This window comes from Montipora foliosa, chromosome 11, assembly GCF_036669935.1.
Source record: "Montipora foliosa isolate CH-2021 chromosome 11, ASM3666993v2, whole genome shotgun sequence".
NCBI classification, from domain to species: domain Eukaryota; kingdom Metazoa; phylum Cnidaria; class Anthozoa; order Scleractinia; family Acroporidae; genus Montipora; species Montipora foliosa.
Genome location: NC_090879.1, coordinates 2,676,009 through 2,694,331, shown reverse-complemented (window position 1 = coordinate 2,694,331; position 18,323 = coordinate 2,676,009). Strand labels below are relative to the sequence as shown.

Here is an 18,323-nt window from a genome sequence, read left to right as displayed (position 1 = left end):
GTGCGAAATTTGCCGGCTATTGCCCGTCAACTCGCCACCTACTTTTCCTTGGAAATTACCTCAAATTCTACAAATAACACGAGAGACATTCACTCAGAAAACGAAGCTTGGATCCGGAAAGTTTTGTTCATGAAAAACAAAAGAGAATTCTGCCCGTACATGTAATTTCGCCAGCTGCTGGCTCTTATTGAAAACCCTGGGAGTATGTCCCAATGATCAAGAAATGGCATCCCACATCCTACAGTAGGTGGTTGCTCATTATGGCACAAACACTCTACAGGGAGAGACACAATCGACTGCTACAACCACTATACTATAGCATACTGGAAAAGTACGAGTTTAGTGAATCTGAAAACTCTCTACTTTGGTATAAGCAAAGCCACCCAGTTCCACGTTTGGAGAATAATAAAGCAAAAGTATTCTGGGATATTCCATGGAATCTGGATAATGCCCAAGAAATGGTGCCATTACAAACCTGATACATTTGTGTATGAATGTGCTGGACAAAATGAACAAGGAATGGTACATAATAGAAGGAACTGTGTGCGTGCCGGGAACAATACCAGCAAGGACAATGTTTAAAAAAGACAAGTATGCCGATTTAAGATTAGGAGTGAAGAATTAAGTTGTATCCTGGACACAAAGTTAGCAGCGTAAAAGTAGTATTTGACTTTCTATCTGCACACCCCATTAACTTGGCAAAAGAGTTAGCAGACATTATTTTTGCAACATAAGAAAGCCATAAGCGTAACCATTGAGAAGGCACAGAAATGGATAATTTCTTAGAATTGCAAAATTGTGAAACGGTTCATGTGGCAATAATAGTCATTAGTTAGCTTCATTATCTACATAACTAGGAATAGACTTTATTATTATTATTATTATTTTTAATTAGGTTTTTTGTACATGAGCATGCAGTATAGTTGCCTAGGCCGGTTGATTGGCTCGCAACTGTACTTGGTTGGGGACGAATTGTTTTCAATAAAGACTTCCATAATATAATAATAATCATGATAATAATAATAATAATAATAATAATAATAATAATAACAAGAACAAAAATAAAGAGAAAAGTAAATTTTCCCAGCTTCTCATCATTATCATTTTACTGCTACATGTACAGCTGCATGCACCTTTCTCACCTGGAAGCCCCTCTTTTACTTCACCTTTCCACTGACTAAAAGAATATTGAACAAAGATGAAAAAAATAATAATAATAATTATGCAACCCAGAAAAGTAATCTAGAAATAATTAACTTATTAGGAATTGGGAAATGGGATTTACTCCCTGGTTACAGTACATAGGATTTAATGCAACAATAATAAGAGCAGTGATTGCAGAGTAGGGCTGCAACGATACATTTTCTTAGGATACAATACATATCTTGATACAAGTGCCACGTACGATACGATACATCATTACATACAACTGACAAGTCACGTAATCTTACTAAACTGTGTTGGAATCTCTAATTTCCACACCTTTGATTTAAACGAGGACACTGTGCTGGTTGTAACTTAGCCTGCAAGCAGGCTCTTCCGTTGAAAATGGTGCACGCTCAAAACATCCTCTTCCGTTGAAAATGGCATGCAGTCGAAATATAAGGGCTTGGTAACTGACTAGTTACCAAGCCCTTTTATTTCGACCACGCTTCATTTTCAATGAAAGAGGATGTTTTGAGCGCGCGCCATTTTTAACGGAAGAGCCTTCTTGCAGGCTAGTTGTAACTCAACAGAGGAAGACATTTTGATGAACGAACCGCGTGTTTTTGCTATGGGCGTGTAAGACTGTGTCAGATGACAACTTATTGGAACTACGCATGCGTTCATGCCGCCATCTTGAATAATACATGATCGAAAGCATGCAAAGCGATACTAAGCAAGGACAAAGCCCTGTGGCTAAAAAGGCTTGTACTAGGGTGAGGAGTCATTAAACTGATTAAAACAGTAATTTCTGAATGTTAGTAAAGTAATTTCTGATTTTTCATGAGGAATATTTTATTGTTTTGCAATACAGCAATATCCCATTCAAATATCGATATTCGTATCGTGACAAAAAATATCACGGTTCACCGGTGCACCGGTGTATCCGGCACCGCAGCCCTATTGCAGAGTGGCCAGCACCCTTGTTTCCAGACAATGTATACTGCCTGGAAGAATCCTGGAGTTTGCTTTGGCATGAAGAGATGGTTATTAAGGTACTCTCATTAAGGTACACTACTTTTCCCACCTCAGAAACAAAAAACAGAATGAGGTGCATTCCAGCTGAGAGATACCCTATAGACTGAGATAGGTAATGGGTCATAATAATAATAATAATAATAATAATAATAATAATAATAATAATAATAATAATAATAATAATAATAATAATAATAATAATAATGGATTTGATGATAAAAATTACGGGCAGAAACATACTTATTAAAGACAACGTTTCGGTGTCCTCATGACACCATCATCAGGTCAAATATAATATTTTACAGATAACTCGAATATTAATGTTCAAGATTAAGTTCAAAGTCCCTAGAGGCTAGGTGAAAAGTTTTGCCTTTATCGAGTCACTTTGGATATTCAGACACGGTTTGTGCTCACGAATAAGGAACATTTCATACACAAGACAATCAAATTTGCATGAGCATTTCTTAAGAATGTGAGACATGTCAGATGTTATTGTTCTTGATTGATGTTGATTTTGGCTGTGATTGAATATTGAACCAGATCTTTTACATGTATGCTCATCGATCCGTTGGTAGAGATGTCGACGCGTGTAACCAACATAGCTGGCATCACACCAGCCACATTCAAATTTGTAAACTACTGATTGTTCGTTGATCAACGCGGGCTTGATTTCTTTATGTTTGAGATCTTCTCCAACTTTTCGAGAAATAAAGACTGGGCATAAGTCGACGTTTAACAGCTTACCAAGATCTTTCAACTGCTTGCGCACAGAGTTAGCTGATTTTTGTTCCTTGAACGGTAGAACAATTCGTACTGATTGCGGGTCAGGTGTAGATTTGCGTGGAGGTGCTGGTGTTTGTTTGGATGTGATAAAATTGGAGATCATAGAGTGAACAAGATGTTCAGGATATGCCAACTGTAGGAATAAGGTCTTGAGGCAGCTACACTCTTCATGAAATAATGACCAGTTAGATGATAGCTTGAAAGCTCGGTCTAGCATGGTAAACTAGCATGGTAAACTTAATCTTGAACATTAATATTCGAGTTATCTGTAAAATATTATATTTGACCTGATGATGGTGTCACGAGGACACCGAAACATTGTCTTTAATAAGTATGTTTCTGCCCGTAATTTTTATCATCAAATCCATTACATTATCATGCTTGATAGGAATAATAATAATAATAATAATAATAATAATAATAATAATAATAATAATAATAATATGCAAAAAGAAAGAACGCCAGTGGCTCTTATTTGAAGGAACTGTATGTAACATCGGACTGATCGAAGAACGAGAAAATTTAAAACAGAGAAATGTGCTGATTTAATGGCAAGCTTAAAGAGATTGTATCCCGGTTATAATGTTATTCAAGTGAACTTAGTGTTTGATTTTCTGTCCGGGGACCATAAAGAACTGATTCACAAGTTAAACAATGTAGGACTCTCTGATAGTATGAACGTGATTAGAAAATGTCAAAAATGTGTAATCGCACAAAACTGTGAAATAGTGAAAGCTTTTCATAGCTGTAAATGAAACATCAGTCTATTTGAAACATCATAGGAAATTGCCCAGATTATTGTAATCCGCAGTTTCACTATGATCCGCACTTGTAAACAAAGCAAAAGTTTGAAATAATAATAATAATAATAATAATAATAATAATAATAATAATAATAATAATAACAATAATAATAATAATATCTGTATGATTGATCAGTGCTATAATTGTTATAAAAGATTTGGATGGATTGATAAACAACACAGTTGTACTTACAATAACTCTGCCACTTCTCCTACTTCACCAACCTAAAATAAAAGTAAAAAAGTGACTTACTCAATACCAAGAAACCTAAAATAAAGAATTAAAATACAAAGTTAACCCTTTCACCACTAAGAATGCCACTTATATGGTTTACTATGGTTATGTGGTAAGGCTTCTGAATAATATAGTAAGTGGGCATAACAACACTGAAACCTTCACTAACTTCACAACATTAATTTAAAAAAAAAAATCCTATAGTTGAAGACCAATCAAAACTCTAACCCTACTGTTGAACTCTATCTGCAATTTAGCTTCCTGTAGCAAAAGGTGGTAGTAAACAAATCTTTCTCTTGTAGTCCAGGCATTTTGTGGTCGGACCTGTAACTAATTGCAAAAGAAGCTTTCTCGTCATTGACCAGTTAGGAATATCCTATGCATGAACGTACTAAAAGTCCCTAAAGATCCAAGCATGGGAACGCCTCCAAACAGCACCCATAAAATAAGTCTCTTTTTCCTATAGCGCGAAAACGAGGCTGTCAACCGGAAGTTGCCGTTTAGCGTTTTTTATTGGTATAATTCGAGCCATTTCGCCAAAACTAGGAATCTACCCTTAAGAACAATGATTTTACGGCTTTAATCGTGAAAGACCTTTCCACAAAATATATTTAAGTTAGTGAATTATTAAGGTTTATTTAGAGCCAGCGGTGAAATCTTACTTTGCCGAAACATTACAAGACATATTAAGTGACCCTTCACGCGAAAAGGGGGCTTATGAAAATTTCACGATCATGCCGATTTCACAGCAGACAACCGTGAAATTAATAAAAGCAAGCTGAAATACCGTGAAATTCCTTTAAAATAGCGTGAACTCGGCGTGAAAATTTATCATACCACCGTGAACTAGTTCACGCTGGGCAGTGAAAAAATTCACGCCGTGAAAAAATTCACGCCGTGGAAAAAAAAGTCTTCCTCAAAATTATTTAATTTCGTTATCAATACGTTGGGTTTGGATTTCTGGCAGATTTCTAGTGTCAAAGAAACATTGACGTGAAGCCTTTGATGATCATTAATTTTTGTCTACTGTAAAGTTGACTTACATGTAACTCAAGTGAAGAAACAACATGCACGCCGGCGACTGGATTTTGCGAGCATGTGAGGGCTGAGCATTTACCGGCAAGGACAAGCAGTGATCCAAACCTCTTTCCGAGATCACCAAGCATAATTGAATTATGAGTATTAATCTTTGGGGCAACTTGGAAAATCACAGCAACTCGCTTAATAGTATGTTTTTATTTAAGTGCGCCAAAGGGGGCGACTAACTGCTCAAAATACACTTAAATCCAAACATAGTACGAGTAATTTTTCCTAGAATCCGAGGCAGCGAGCAGCGCGTAAATTTTTACGAGAAAATCGAACAACATTATTACTGGGTTGCCTATGGGCAAACCCAGTCGAGGTCTGTGTTTAGTTTGTTTGTTTTCTTTTTTTTTTTTTTTTTTCCGTGTCGGTAAAAGTCTTGCCTGTCACTCCCCTGGTAAGTGGTGTCTTTGTGTATAGAGCCTTCTGCGCGTATTTTCTTAGGATCGAGAGGGTAGTGGAACTGCGTAGATTTCTCTGATGGACACAGTAGAATCATTAACTTCGCCTGCAATGGCGTCGAAAGTCATGCAACGCGAATGGCGTTTTAGTGGATCCTTAAACAAAATATACCCTTATGGAGCTCAATAATGGAAAGTCAGTTGGATAAACTAGGCATGAATCTCAAAAGCGACGAGTACTGGACTTCGACAACAATCTATCGCCCATCGAGACGAAATCAAAGTGAGCAGTATTTACCTGAAGTACATGGTAATTTGACACAATTGAGTTTCTTGTCTTCACGCACGCAATGAAATAGGAAGAGGTTTTCGCCTCTAAGAGCAAATATGTTGTTTGTTTCAATAAAATTTTCGCTGGAAAAGGATTCTGTGGTATTTTCTGCCTTTGTGAATTACAATATCATGTTGTGTATTGAATTTTCGAGCTTAAGGTTCAAATGTGATATGGGAGAAGTTTTTTAGTATTGCTCTGTAAGCAGGAAGGGTTCACAGGCCTGTTGGAAGCGTGCTTGAGTTTCAACAAAATGAGGCCCAAAATCAGTGAAAACTTGTGACGCAGATGAATAATAAAGTAGCTGCTATTTCCAAAATGATGGAATTACCTGGTGATAAATAACGTCATACGCGTCTTGGAGAGTAAATTTTGACTTTGCATAAACAAGAGTTGGGCGATTGTGATCTTTGTTTTGACTTCGCTCATTTCTGTCATTTCATTGTCAAACTTTATAACACTTGACAGAAAAAGAAACTTACAAAAACCCGGTATCTTGCCATCATTTGACACAGATGCTTCACTGTTTGGCGAGTAAACATGCCGCGGTAACTTAATCACGGCGCCCGCTGAATTCCGGCCATGTCACTTCCGATTTTGCAATTTACTTGAACGTAGCAAAAATCTCCCAAAATGTTTGTCGCTGATCGTAACTTTTTATATTCTATATTCACGGTTCAAAATTAATGTTGTTTTCATGTCGTAAATATTTTATTCTCGATCGACCGTCCGGGAAACTTCCTTCTGCTCTTTCTGAAAACTGTGTATCAATATTTATTTGCTTTTTCATCAATATTTGTTTTGCATAAAGCAAGCTAACAGAATCTGTACCTTGCTGAGTTCGCATTTGTTAGCGTTAATAGTATTTTCGGTCAGATGTTTCTGTTTTCTCTGAGGGGTTTATTGTTTTGGTCTCCCATCCCAACTCTAACCCGCGAAACAGGGCTTGATTTCAGTGAAGTTTAGTATTACAAAGTTTTCGGATGCTCATAGGGCACACTTGTGGTGAAAAGAAGTTGTGAGGGAACTTGAAAATTATCAACATGTCAGCCCAGAAGCCAATGTTTCTCGCTTCTCTTTTATTTGTTATTCTTCAGAGACTGGAATGCTGTATTTCAATACCACACAATTCAGTGCCTTCTGATTTTCTGTAGCACGTACCACAGGCAAGCCAGTGTATGCTTCACAGAAGCATCTAGTTCCCCAAAAAGGACTGTTCAGTTTGCAAAATCTCAGCGGATAAATCCCTTTTTTAACCTACGTGACAGCAATTTTGGCCGCAGACCCTGATCGGGGGATGTCAATTTCATTGCGTATTTTTGACCAAACGTTGATTATGCAGAATTGAGGAGAATCCCTCGTATGGTGTCAAGTGCGCTTTTGGATGCTTCCCTCTCCTCCTACACTGATTTTTTTCAGTGTACATGTATTTGATTGTTTATGCTATTGGAGAAACTGTAATAAATAAACTGTTTTGCTCGCTAGCGTAATTCGTGTCAGTATCGTCATGAAACATTTTCATCCAAATTATAGATCGTCGTGCCATCAACAAAGCAAAATAATCGTACCAACTTCGATTTCGCCGAAATTAACGAAACGGCGCCCCATACAAACTTAAAACTTTTCACACAAGAGAAGATATAAATACCATTATTCGATTTCCGAAGCAAAACATTGTTTTTCCTTGTTTACCGCAATTTTAATTTCAAAACCAGACCACGAAATTTTCCTGTTATTCTGGATGGCGTAGCAACATAATTTCACGGCGTGAACATGAGGGAGTCCACGACGTGACTTCATTATTTTCACGGTCTTCAATTTCACGCCGTGAACTTTTTCACTCAGCATAGTGAAAAGAATTGGAGCAATAGTGAACATGCCGTGAAATGTTAAATTCACGGGCCGTGACCGTGAAATTTATTTCACGGTTTACTATGAAATCCATAAGCCCCCTTTTCGCGTGAAAGGTCACATTATTATTAAATGCTTAAGACAAGAAAAGGCCTATATCGTCACAACAAAGCAAATTGTTCAATTCTACACATGCTACATATACAATGTATTTATAAAAATGCTAGTCTTCCAAATGTTCACTTTCCTAGTCTACAGTGTTCAAAGAATTTGTGCACAAAGACCTTTGCATTGGCCACAGACTGGGGAACACTGCGTACCATTCTTGCGACAAATTTGTTGCACCTCGATTATATTGCTACAGTCAGACAAACAGTTGCATCTGATTAACTAGAGAAGAGATTCTGCGGCAGGTGGCAAGTCTGCTGCAACAGGAAATACTTGATAATTAGGGAGTTTCCACCCCCAGTCTTCCATTGACATGCCTGCAACTTCTCCTACCACTGCTTTACCTGCAAGCAGACGCGTAGGCTGTGAAATCGGGCCACTGCTGCTGTTGGGGGCAGATTCTGTGGCTCGATATGAGATGTCTTGGCTGCAAGTTTTTCGAAGTAACGCTGATATCTGATAGAGTTAACCTACCCCTGGTTTACCTCCGAAACATGATACAAGTGGTTTTCCACCTGCAGTGACAACGCCAGAAACAGCAGAATGACAGATGAAGACCAACGTTAGCGTGCTCTTTGAAGTAAGGTACATTCTCAAGTTTCTTCAGGGCTGTTGCCTTTCCAACATCATAGAGGCGCGATGTTGTGTCGCATCCAGTGACGGTGTGACGGAAAAGGAAATTTCTGCAAACTTCCTTACCCAGCTGTTCTTTTACTTTCTTCATATGCCAGACACGGGCACATCTCGAGTTTGCCTTTGTCTCAGGTCAAAAAAAGAAGCCACATCCACCTTCGGAAGCATGATATATAACACAGAAGGACTGGCAAATCTGTGCCATCCCCAACTAGAACCATGGAATTCTTTATGGCAGACTCTACAGCGGTTTTGACTACAAGTAGGTCGGCGTCACCATTTGCGGGCGTCACCTCTGGGCCATGGGACTTGATGGAGAAGAGAACCTCCGTCCAGCACGTACTGTATGTTCCCTTCAGGTTGCGTCTTAGCCTCTGGTGTAAGCTTTGCCCATAGTGCATCTGCTAATGATGGCTTTGGTGGCTGCCTTAACATAAATGGGTAGTCGAAAAGAGCTGTGGGATATGTGCAGAGCTCGTCCTGAAATAATTTCTGAAATACAAGTTGAGGGTCAACTTGTACTTGTACTCAATCTTTACGGAGGACTTGGATGCTATAGTGACTGTCTGGGCACTTCGTTTGAATGAGTAATCTATGGTTAACGTTCCCTTCACTGACGCTAGCATCTTCTCCCCGACGCTCTTGGCTGTGTCAGCATTGACATTACTATCAGCGTTTACACCATTCATGATGTTCCTTAGGGTTGTGAGTAGCCAGAGCACTGAGGATGGTCATTGCTTCCTTCATTTCTCTTGTTTAGACATATCTTTGTTCTGTTCTCCAGAATAAAATTAACTCCTGTCAGCTTTTGCATGATGTTCTTTGTTTCGCCACACGCATAAATGCAGGCATAGATAACAGCCAGATAAGACGTTGCTAGTCCGTTAGGCCCCTCCCTCTTGTCAAGCCTCCACTGGTTTTCACGCTTCTCAAAAGAACCTGTTCGACGACTACATAGGTGTATCGATAATCCGGCCCAAAATCGATCACTTCTTCTTGCTACGTGAAGACTTGCTAGACATCCTGGTGGTCGGTACGGAAGTCTGTCATAGCTGAGGCTTGTTGAGTCATTAGAAAAACTTTCTTTTTGGTATGGTTGGGATGTCTTCAATCGCGTATTTTTCTTTCTACTATCCAAACTCAAAGTTTAAACATAAACAAAATTCCTTCACTGTATTGGAAGGGAATTACTCTAGACTTTTTAGTTTTCAAATTGAACTAAAGCGCAAGATTTGCAGGACACACACTTTCTCTGTTAGATCATAACTGGGTCAAAACATTTCCTTCGGTTTTTGGGAAAAATTTCCCCAATTCCTGGACATTTTGCTTTAAATTATGAGGGGAAAAAGATGAATTTACTAATGAGTTAGGACAAAAAAGAATATTACAATGTAAAGCGCGAAGCAATGAGTGAAAAACAGGTTTTTCACCAAGATGAAATTCATTTTGGACGTCTCTACTTACGTCAAATTACATTTTCCTGAATTACATAATCTTAGAACATGACATTACTGTTAGGTCTTTTAGTGTAAAATTGTCCTTTTTGCGTTCTAACATCGCTTGTGGAAGACCGTGTTCTTCGCTACATAATTCACTCAGATAGCCATCCATCGACGACATCTCTAAAGGTTTCACTTACTTATAAAGGATAATTCTTCTATTTAATGGGTATATAAATGCACTTAACTAGGAAGATAACACAATAAATTTTCTCAATCTCAATCATGGCTTTAAACTCAAGCAAAACAACGGTAGCTCAAAACAGATAGTAAATGCAACCTCGTTTGCATGCTGAGCAATATAGGGCTCTAAAAAAGTTGTTTTTTGTCAACTTCCCCCAATCGGATTTTCGGGGACTTTTGATATGTTATAGAGGACATGTCCCTGGACCAAAGACCGTTAAAAATCCTTCTTTTGCAATTAGTGGCAGGTTGACCGACTTTTGGCGATAAAATGCCTGGACTATTGGTTATACATTGTATTTCCTAGCATTATACTTTTCATCAAAAAGAAAACAACCAGCATGATGAGGCAATGTGGATTAGCGAGAATACTGTTCTCCAACCCGTCCCAGGGAGTCATTAGGACAAGATGGCCACAGTTTGAAAGTCACTCTCTCTCTCTCAATTTAACCCATTGACTCCTGGGAGTGAGACTTAATAGATTTACTCTAACGCCAGACAATTTCACTTGTCAGTGGGGAGGAGGGAGTGGCAGTGGTTCAAGGATAAATGGGTTAATTAACCCTTTAACTTTAGGGCCTGAAGGGCCCTCCTTGACGGGTAAAAAAAATTATCGAATGAAGGAGGTAGTTTCTAAAGAAACTGTGGTGCTGCGTCGGTAGGGAAGTAGTATACAAAAATTTGGTTTTATCAATGGAGTTGATAATGTAAATTGGCCACCGTACAGAGATTCTGAAAGCTGACGTTTCGAGCGTTAGCCCTTCGTCAGAGCGAACCGAGGAATTATAGGTTACATGTAGTTTTATAGTAGGAAAAAATTATCGTTTGGTGTTAGACAGAGTAAAATCTATATGTTGCCACTGGAAGCTCAAGGGATAAAAGCCACAGTCACATGTTCAAGCATTGTTATCAACCAGTAAATTAGTGCATACAGTGTACAGACCACTTTTATAAATGGTGACCACTTTTACATTCTTTTGTCTTTATGTTAATTAGACCTACTGTCCTCATTTTGAAACAAAATTTCTTTTGAAATTTGCTCGTCGTAGCGAGGCTAGTTAGGCTTATTAGCATTAAAACAAAAGAATATTTTATTTGGCCGCCTTTATGAAAGAGGTCTATGACCTTCACCCTTTTATCCCTGAGAGAGCACCCACTGAAGACTAAAATAATTGTCTGTTGTTCTATTAAAGACGTAGTTAGTAGAATACTAACCTTGGTTAGACAAACTATAATTTATAAAACAATTAGTATAGTACGCGCACTCTCATTAGTCAATAGCTGTGTTTAGATGAGAGTATGGAAACACGGCTGTGACATCACATGAATTTTGATTTGTTATGCAGTCAGACGTGCGTTTTGATTGGCTGGTAGGAAATATGAGCGTGTATCAGGAAAATGTTTCAATCAAGAAGTAAAAAAAAACCAGTATTTTCCTTCATTTGTCGAATTATCTTTGAGGAATATTTTATAAAAGCAATAGAGGACTTTTTTCCCTGTTTCCATTGTCTCATCTAAACACGAGGGGGAGTTGGGAGAATAAGAGACAGTTATGCAAACCAGAGACGCAGTCGAGGGTTTGCATAACTGTTGAGAATTCTCCCAACTTCCCTGAGTGTTTAGATGAGGCTATGGAAACAAGGAAAACGTTCTCTATTGCTTAAATGACATGTCAATCTTAGGAGGGAAAAGGGTCAAAGGTGACGTGGTTCTTGAGTGGATGTAGATATTGTTAACACTTCAACCATGAACTGCTCCCCACTGATAAGGAACATCATCTGGCGTTAGACAGAGTAAAATCTACAAGTGCCATTCTAAAGAGGGAGAGGGTTTCAGAAGTACCAACTTTGCTGTATGTAATGTCTGGCCATGGACTCAATAGCTGCTCCAGAACATGTAGCACGCATGTTTGATGACATGTGTTCAACACGTTTTGTTTGGAGAATATTTTGATATGTTCTTTTTTGTTCCAAAATGTATTACTCTGAATAACTTAGATAATAATAATAATAATCCTCATCATCATCATCATCATCATCAAAACAATTAGTAAATATTTTATATATCGAAATTATTTACAAATTTTCAAAACTAAATTATATGTTCACGATAGAAAACTATTTACGATATGTAAATAATTTAAAAATGGGAAAAAGACAATTAAGCATTACTAAAGAAAAAGCTAATCAAAAAGCTAAGCCTAAAATTATGAGTACAGATGTAGACCAGCTACAGCGAGGGTGAAGTCTTCTGAGACCTCATGTGATTTGATTAATAATAATAATAAAAACGTGAAAAGCAGAACAAGATCAGAGCTTTTGAGCGAAGAAAGATCAACAGCTGGTTCGACCAAAATGAAAGATCATTCTACAAACACTTGAGAAACCTCACAGCAAATGAAATTGACCCTGACAAAGTGGAATTCAGCAACAAGACTGTACACCGAGGCCTCGACAGCCGTAACACCACAAGAGAAGAATATGAAAACTTCTGGGGTCCGATTTGGCAAGAACCAGCAAATGAAAACCTGGAAGTGGAATGGATACATGAAGTGCGCGATGCATTAGACCATTCAATACCAGACAATGAGAACTTGACTGTACCTATTACTGACCAAAAAGTCTACCAATGTTTAAAGTCAAAAAGGAACTGGGCAGCCCCTGGTTATGACAAGATAACCAACTTTTGGCTAAAAAAGATCACTTCGATCCATAACAAGTTGGCTATGACGATCAATAGATTTATTAATGATGGAATACATATCCCAAGATGGTTGGCGGATGGAAGAACAGTCTTAATACCCAAGACAGACAACCCAGGAGAAGCTGACCACTGACCGATAACATGCCTAAATACAATGTACAAATTGATTACGTCGATTGTCAACTCAGAGTTACAACACCATGAATCAGTTCACAAGTATATGCAACTGGACCAAAGAGGAGGAATGCCTGGATCTATGGGGTGCATTGATAACCTGCTGATTGACAAGGCAATATTGGAGGATGCTACGAAGAACAACAAGAACTTATCTTGCACCTGGATTGACGTAAAAAAGGCCTTTGACAGCGTCTCACATGTTTGGCTTATAGAAGTCCTGAAAATGCATAAGATCAATGAAAAGATAGTAGACTTTGTAGAGAATGTGATGAGGAGCTGGACGATCACTCTACACGTAAGAACAAGTGCAGGTAACCAGGAAATTCGTCCCCTTATAATAAAGCGAGGTATACTCCAAGGTGACGCATTCTGTGTTAAGCTTTTTACTCTCTGCCTCAACCCAATCGCTTGGTACGTCAGAGGAACAGAAGAGTACAGCCTTTCACATGCAAAGAACACAAAGATAACGCATTGGTTTTCGTGGACGACTTGAAGACTTATCACAAAAGTTCAGCCAAGGCAACTACTTTGACAAATAGACTTGAAGGCATGTTTGGTGATATAGGCCTAGACTGGGGAATTCGAAAGTGCGCCGTGATCCACATCAAGGGAGGAAAGCTCCAGAAAACCGAGAACCTACCCCTTACAAGCGGTAGCCAAATACCAGTACTAGGAGAGGGAGACCATTGCAAATTTCTCGGTAAGGTACAGAATGTCAACCAATTAGACAAACAGGTGTTTGAGCAGGCCAGTCAAGAGTACTTAAGAAGACTAGCAGCTATATGGACCTCCCCACTCTCCATACCAAGAAAAGTAAAGGCCTTAAACACGTTTGCTTACCCAGTTCTCCAATATTATATGTGGTCAAGTGAATGGGCGATAGAAGACCTACAAGAACTGGACAGAAAGACCCGAGCAGTAATAGCCCAGAACAAAGGCAAGCACAACTCTGAGTCGAACCCGACCTTATACCTATCACCAGATTTAGGCGGGAGAGGCTTCAAAGAAATAGAGATACAGTATAAAGTTACGAAGATAAAGACCGCACACTACACCACGACCAGTAAAGATCCCCATATAGAAGTAGTGAGAACCTTTCAGGACGTCAAGGAAGCAAAAAAGAGTAGATCAGTGATAAAAGATGCCAAGACTTACGCCCAGCAATTAAAAGTAGATGTAACATTCGACGAACAGCACAAATCCACCTCAGTAACAATGGGTGAGAAGGAACCTTTGTTCAAGATCAGTAGTCCAAAGTACATTCAGCAAACCCTTAAAGAGGCAACTGACACAAAGTACAAACAAAAAGTCTCCGAACAACTATGGCTGGGCAACTATGTCACTCAACGCTGGAAAGACAATGACATCTCTAAAGACAACTTCAACCCAATCATGAAGTGGAAAAACATACCGGACGTCGTACTAAGTGTCACACACCAGTATTCTAAAACAGCTCGTCCCTACAAAGGTTTACAGGGTAAAGAAACAAAAAGAACAAGGCTTAGATTTAGTGTGCACACTGTGCCACAGTGCAGAAGAAACCATCCCACATCTATTATGTGGCTGCTCTGCCATTGCCCAAACAATCTACAAGGCGAGACACGATAGAATGTTAAGGCCGATTTACCATCTCTTATTATCAGTATATAACATGGAAAACGACGACTCCAAAGCGTGGTATAAACAAGGGATCCCGAAAGCAAGCACAGAAAACGACGAAGCTAAAATTCTCTGGGACACGCCTATATATATAGATAGAAGAAGAGAAAGTACCTGGATTTAAGACTGGGTCTCCGAAAACTCTATTCCGACTACGAGATCAAGCAAACCAATACAGTGTTTAACTTCCTGGGAGATTTCAACACCACGCTAAAGAAAGAACTCTCTGATCTAGCCCACAAGAAAGATGTTACTAAAGTGCTAACCAACTGTCAGAAGTGGATCATATCACAGAACTGTGAAATCACCAAAAAATTCTACAGTTTAAGACAATGAAACACACATTTTTTTTTTCAGTCCAGGAACTGTCGCCTAGACACTGTCCGCAGCAAGTTTCAAAACAAATTGTAAACTGGAAAGCTATTCAATACAACAGATAATAATGTTACCATGGCCAGCACAAGATTTCTGGGCTGATGAAACTGATCCCAATCTCTTTCCTTGGAGAACTCAGACTGCATCTCTCTACTGAAACCAAACAGCGAACCATTCAATCAACACAATTCAATTTATACATGCTACTTAATTAAGAAATACTTTCATATAAGCTTACGTATACGTACAGCTGCAGGTACATGTACAGATGTGACCACCTTAGTTAAAAGCTTACATTTTCTCTAACGAGGGCTCTTCGCTGAACCTGAAGCTTTGCGTTTCCTCCACGTCCATAGCGCTTTCTATGTTTATTGAGGTACTTGCTAACATGTTCGACATAAAAATTCGGCGTAAAATTGCCTCTTTCCTCCTCGAGCCTTCGATCAAACCATGGTATGATCAAACTATGGCGCCAAGATGACGTAGTAGTCCCATAAGTCTTTGGCAACGTGTAACAAGACCATCGCTCAATGCGCGAGTATTTTTAGCCGCCATCTTGTCTTGCTTTTGCCGGTGGTGTTGCATGGTTCAAGCTCCTTTGCCAAAATATTGGAAGCTAGAATGAGTCTTGGAAGAACAATTTATAACGCGTTATTTCGCCGAACTTCTACATTTGTCGTCACGATAGTGGTTGGAGGATTTATCTTTGAGAGAGTATTTGACGAGGGAATGGATAACTTGTGGGAAAAGATGAACAGAGGGGTGAGTAATTTTATAATCTTTGAAACTCAGTGCACATTTACTGGTCTCGTTTGACGTTTATGTTATTGCCTCGTATGGATTAGCTTGCTAATCCGTGAAGTGACGCGGTGAAGTGTATAAAAGTGTAATAAAATGTCGATTTACATGTACCATAATAATGCAACTTTGAAGCAATAACTTATTAATATTGGCTTATACGCCGGTCCAAGAAACAGTGAAACGCTCCTCGAACATGCAATCAAAGCGCAGAGCACAATTTCCATCATCTCCCTCCCCTCTTCCAGGAATTTTGTTATTTTGCACCTGATTGGCCAACACACAACACATCGTTTGATCCCCATTGACAACTGGAATTGTCTGGTATCAGACAGAATAAAATGCAAGTGTCACTCTTCTGAGGAGGAAAAGGATTAATGTCGATAAGCTTTTTTAGCCTTGTTACAATGGGCAAAATAAAAAAAAATAATATGTAAATCTAAATGAGGTCTTTTTACATAATTATACAAAAGAACAATAAATTACAATACATTACACAATACATGCTTAATTGACTACTCCCCATAGGGGTTTTCAAGGCCAATGAAACACAATCACAACAGAACAGAACATTCAACAACAACTGTTAAGAATCCCAACTGGCCAGAGGCAAGCTATTGTAGTTGGCTATTTGCAAGTGCAGCAGAGAAGTTGAATCAGGGACTACCAGGAACAAGTTCAACCAGTGACCAGAACATGGCTTGAACATGGGATCCCGGGATCTCCAGGCAAGCGCCCTTAACACTGGGCCACACTGCCTCCTGCCTTGGGTACCGTTTATGACAGCTGTTCATTGCATTCCTTGGGTGGAAGAGAAGGGAGTTTGCGAAAAGTGTACTTTAAGAAGTGATTTTCATTTGAATGTTATATTTTACCTGATTATTATTGAGAACCCAACGGTTCATTTAGGAGTCTGCTAAATTGTTTTCTTTAGTAAGTTCTTTTTTAAACTGTTTGTTATTTTTTCCCACCAGAAATTGTGGAACCATGTGAAGCACCGTTATGTCACGGATGCAGAAGACGCTGATGAATAACAGAGACTATTTAATTTGATGAACAATGCTAGGTGTTTTTGCTTTTGAAGATATGCCTCTGGAGAATTTTAATGTTTGGGAATGCTTAGCTCTGTCAATTCTCGTGAACTAAATCAGCTTTGATGGAAACTCCTGGCTGCAGTTTAGATAACTTGTGACAGTTCTTTTCCTTGTGATGGATGCAATGAAATGTGCACAGTAAAAGAGGGGTGAAAAGTACCATTCTTTGTTATTTCCCAGGATACTTGCGGTCTTTGGAAGGAGGCATTGTAATAAATATTGATATATTTTTTACATTTTGTAGTATTTCTGTGTGGGTTTTTGGGTGGCCTCAATGCCATTTGTTAGGTATCGTCATATATCTGCATCATTTTACTTAATTGTTTCAACCTTGGGGTCATGTCATGATTTGATGGGGCAAGATCACACAGCTGAGTTTTGTCACAGAACTGAAAATCACATTGACTGTTTTTGGCTTGACTTTTGTCAAGCCAACCTTTTCAAAGTATGTCTTAAAGTGCCCATAACCCCAAAATATTTTTTCGCTAAAATGAATCTTTGCACCTGTTCGAAAGGCATTGTGGCTTTTTTTTCCCTTTTTCTAACAAATCCTGCCATTTTAGAGGCTTCGAAAGTTGCAAAAATCCAAGCATCTTTTGTTCACGACCGAGTCAGAAGGGGAGTGTGACCCTTCATCAACATGAAAGTTGTGGTGTAGATCCTGTTACCAAAATCATTGGTGCTTTCAACCTAATCGCTGAACAAATTTTGCATTCTTCGTTATTTCCACAGCAACAGTGCAATCTTCACACTCGTGAAAAGGTGCATTTGCAAGATGCACTTAACATGATATGCAACACGCAAATAGAAAAGGGCAACTTAGTAAAGTTTACCTTGTGCCCTTTAATGTCACAAATGAGACCTAAGTAGCGATGCTCCAGTACAAGATACAAGGTCATCCATCGCATGGAGCCCACCAAGAGGCCCTTTGCAAGGCCGTGTCAGGTGACCTTGTCAATCATTAAAAATGGTTGTGGGACAAAATAGATGCCATAAATGGAATGAGTGTGATGAAATTAGTAAGAATGTCAATTTTGAGGCAACTGACATTTACCATAATTGCATGATTTTAGAGCAGTTTGAAAAATGTAAAAGAATTATTGTATGCTGGATGGCAAAGCTTGCCATCCTGCACCTGTTTTCCATATAAATCTCAGTTAATTTTTTTCAGCATTATAATCACTGTAACATCTTCCACCTAAATGTCAGTGGCGTCAAAATGATAGAGATATTCTTAGCAATTTGATCACACGCTTTCCATTTCTGGCAACTATTTTGTACCATGACCACTTTTTTATCATATTTGACACTTAAACTGCCTGACACAGTCATGCCAAGGACCTATACATGTAGTTCTACTGCATAA

The 18,323-nt window shown here is 38.8% G+C and overlaps 1 protein-coding gene across 1 annotated transcript in view; it reads right to left on the bottom strand.

Annotated features, from left to right (window-relative positions):
• Positions 1-15,536, bottom strand: part of LOC137975116 (dCTP pyrophosphatase 1-like) — a 20,337-nt gene extending 4,801 nt beyond the window's left edge. The window contains exons 1-4 of the mRNA XM_068822179.1: positions 15,361-15,536; positions 15,140-15,218; positions 3,961-3,992; positions 1,143-1,177 (exon numbers count right to left, since the gene is read on the bottom strand). Coding sequence (XP_068678280.1) covers positions 1,143-1,177; positions 3,961-3,992; positions 15,140-15,218; positions 15,361-15,464 — 250 coding nt within the window. The 5' untranslated portion in view covers positions 15,465-15,536. The remainder of the gene's footprint in view (positions 1-1,142; positions 1,178-3,960; positions 3,993-15,139; positions 15,219-15,360) is intronic.
• Positions 15,537-18,323: the final 2,787 nt, after the last annotated feature.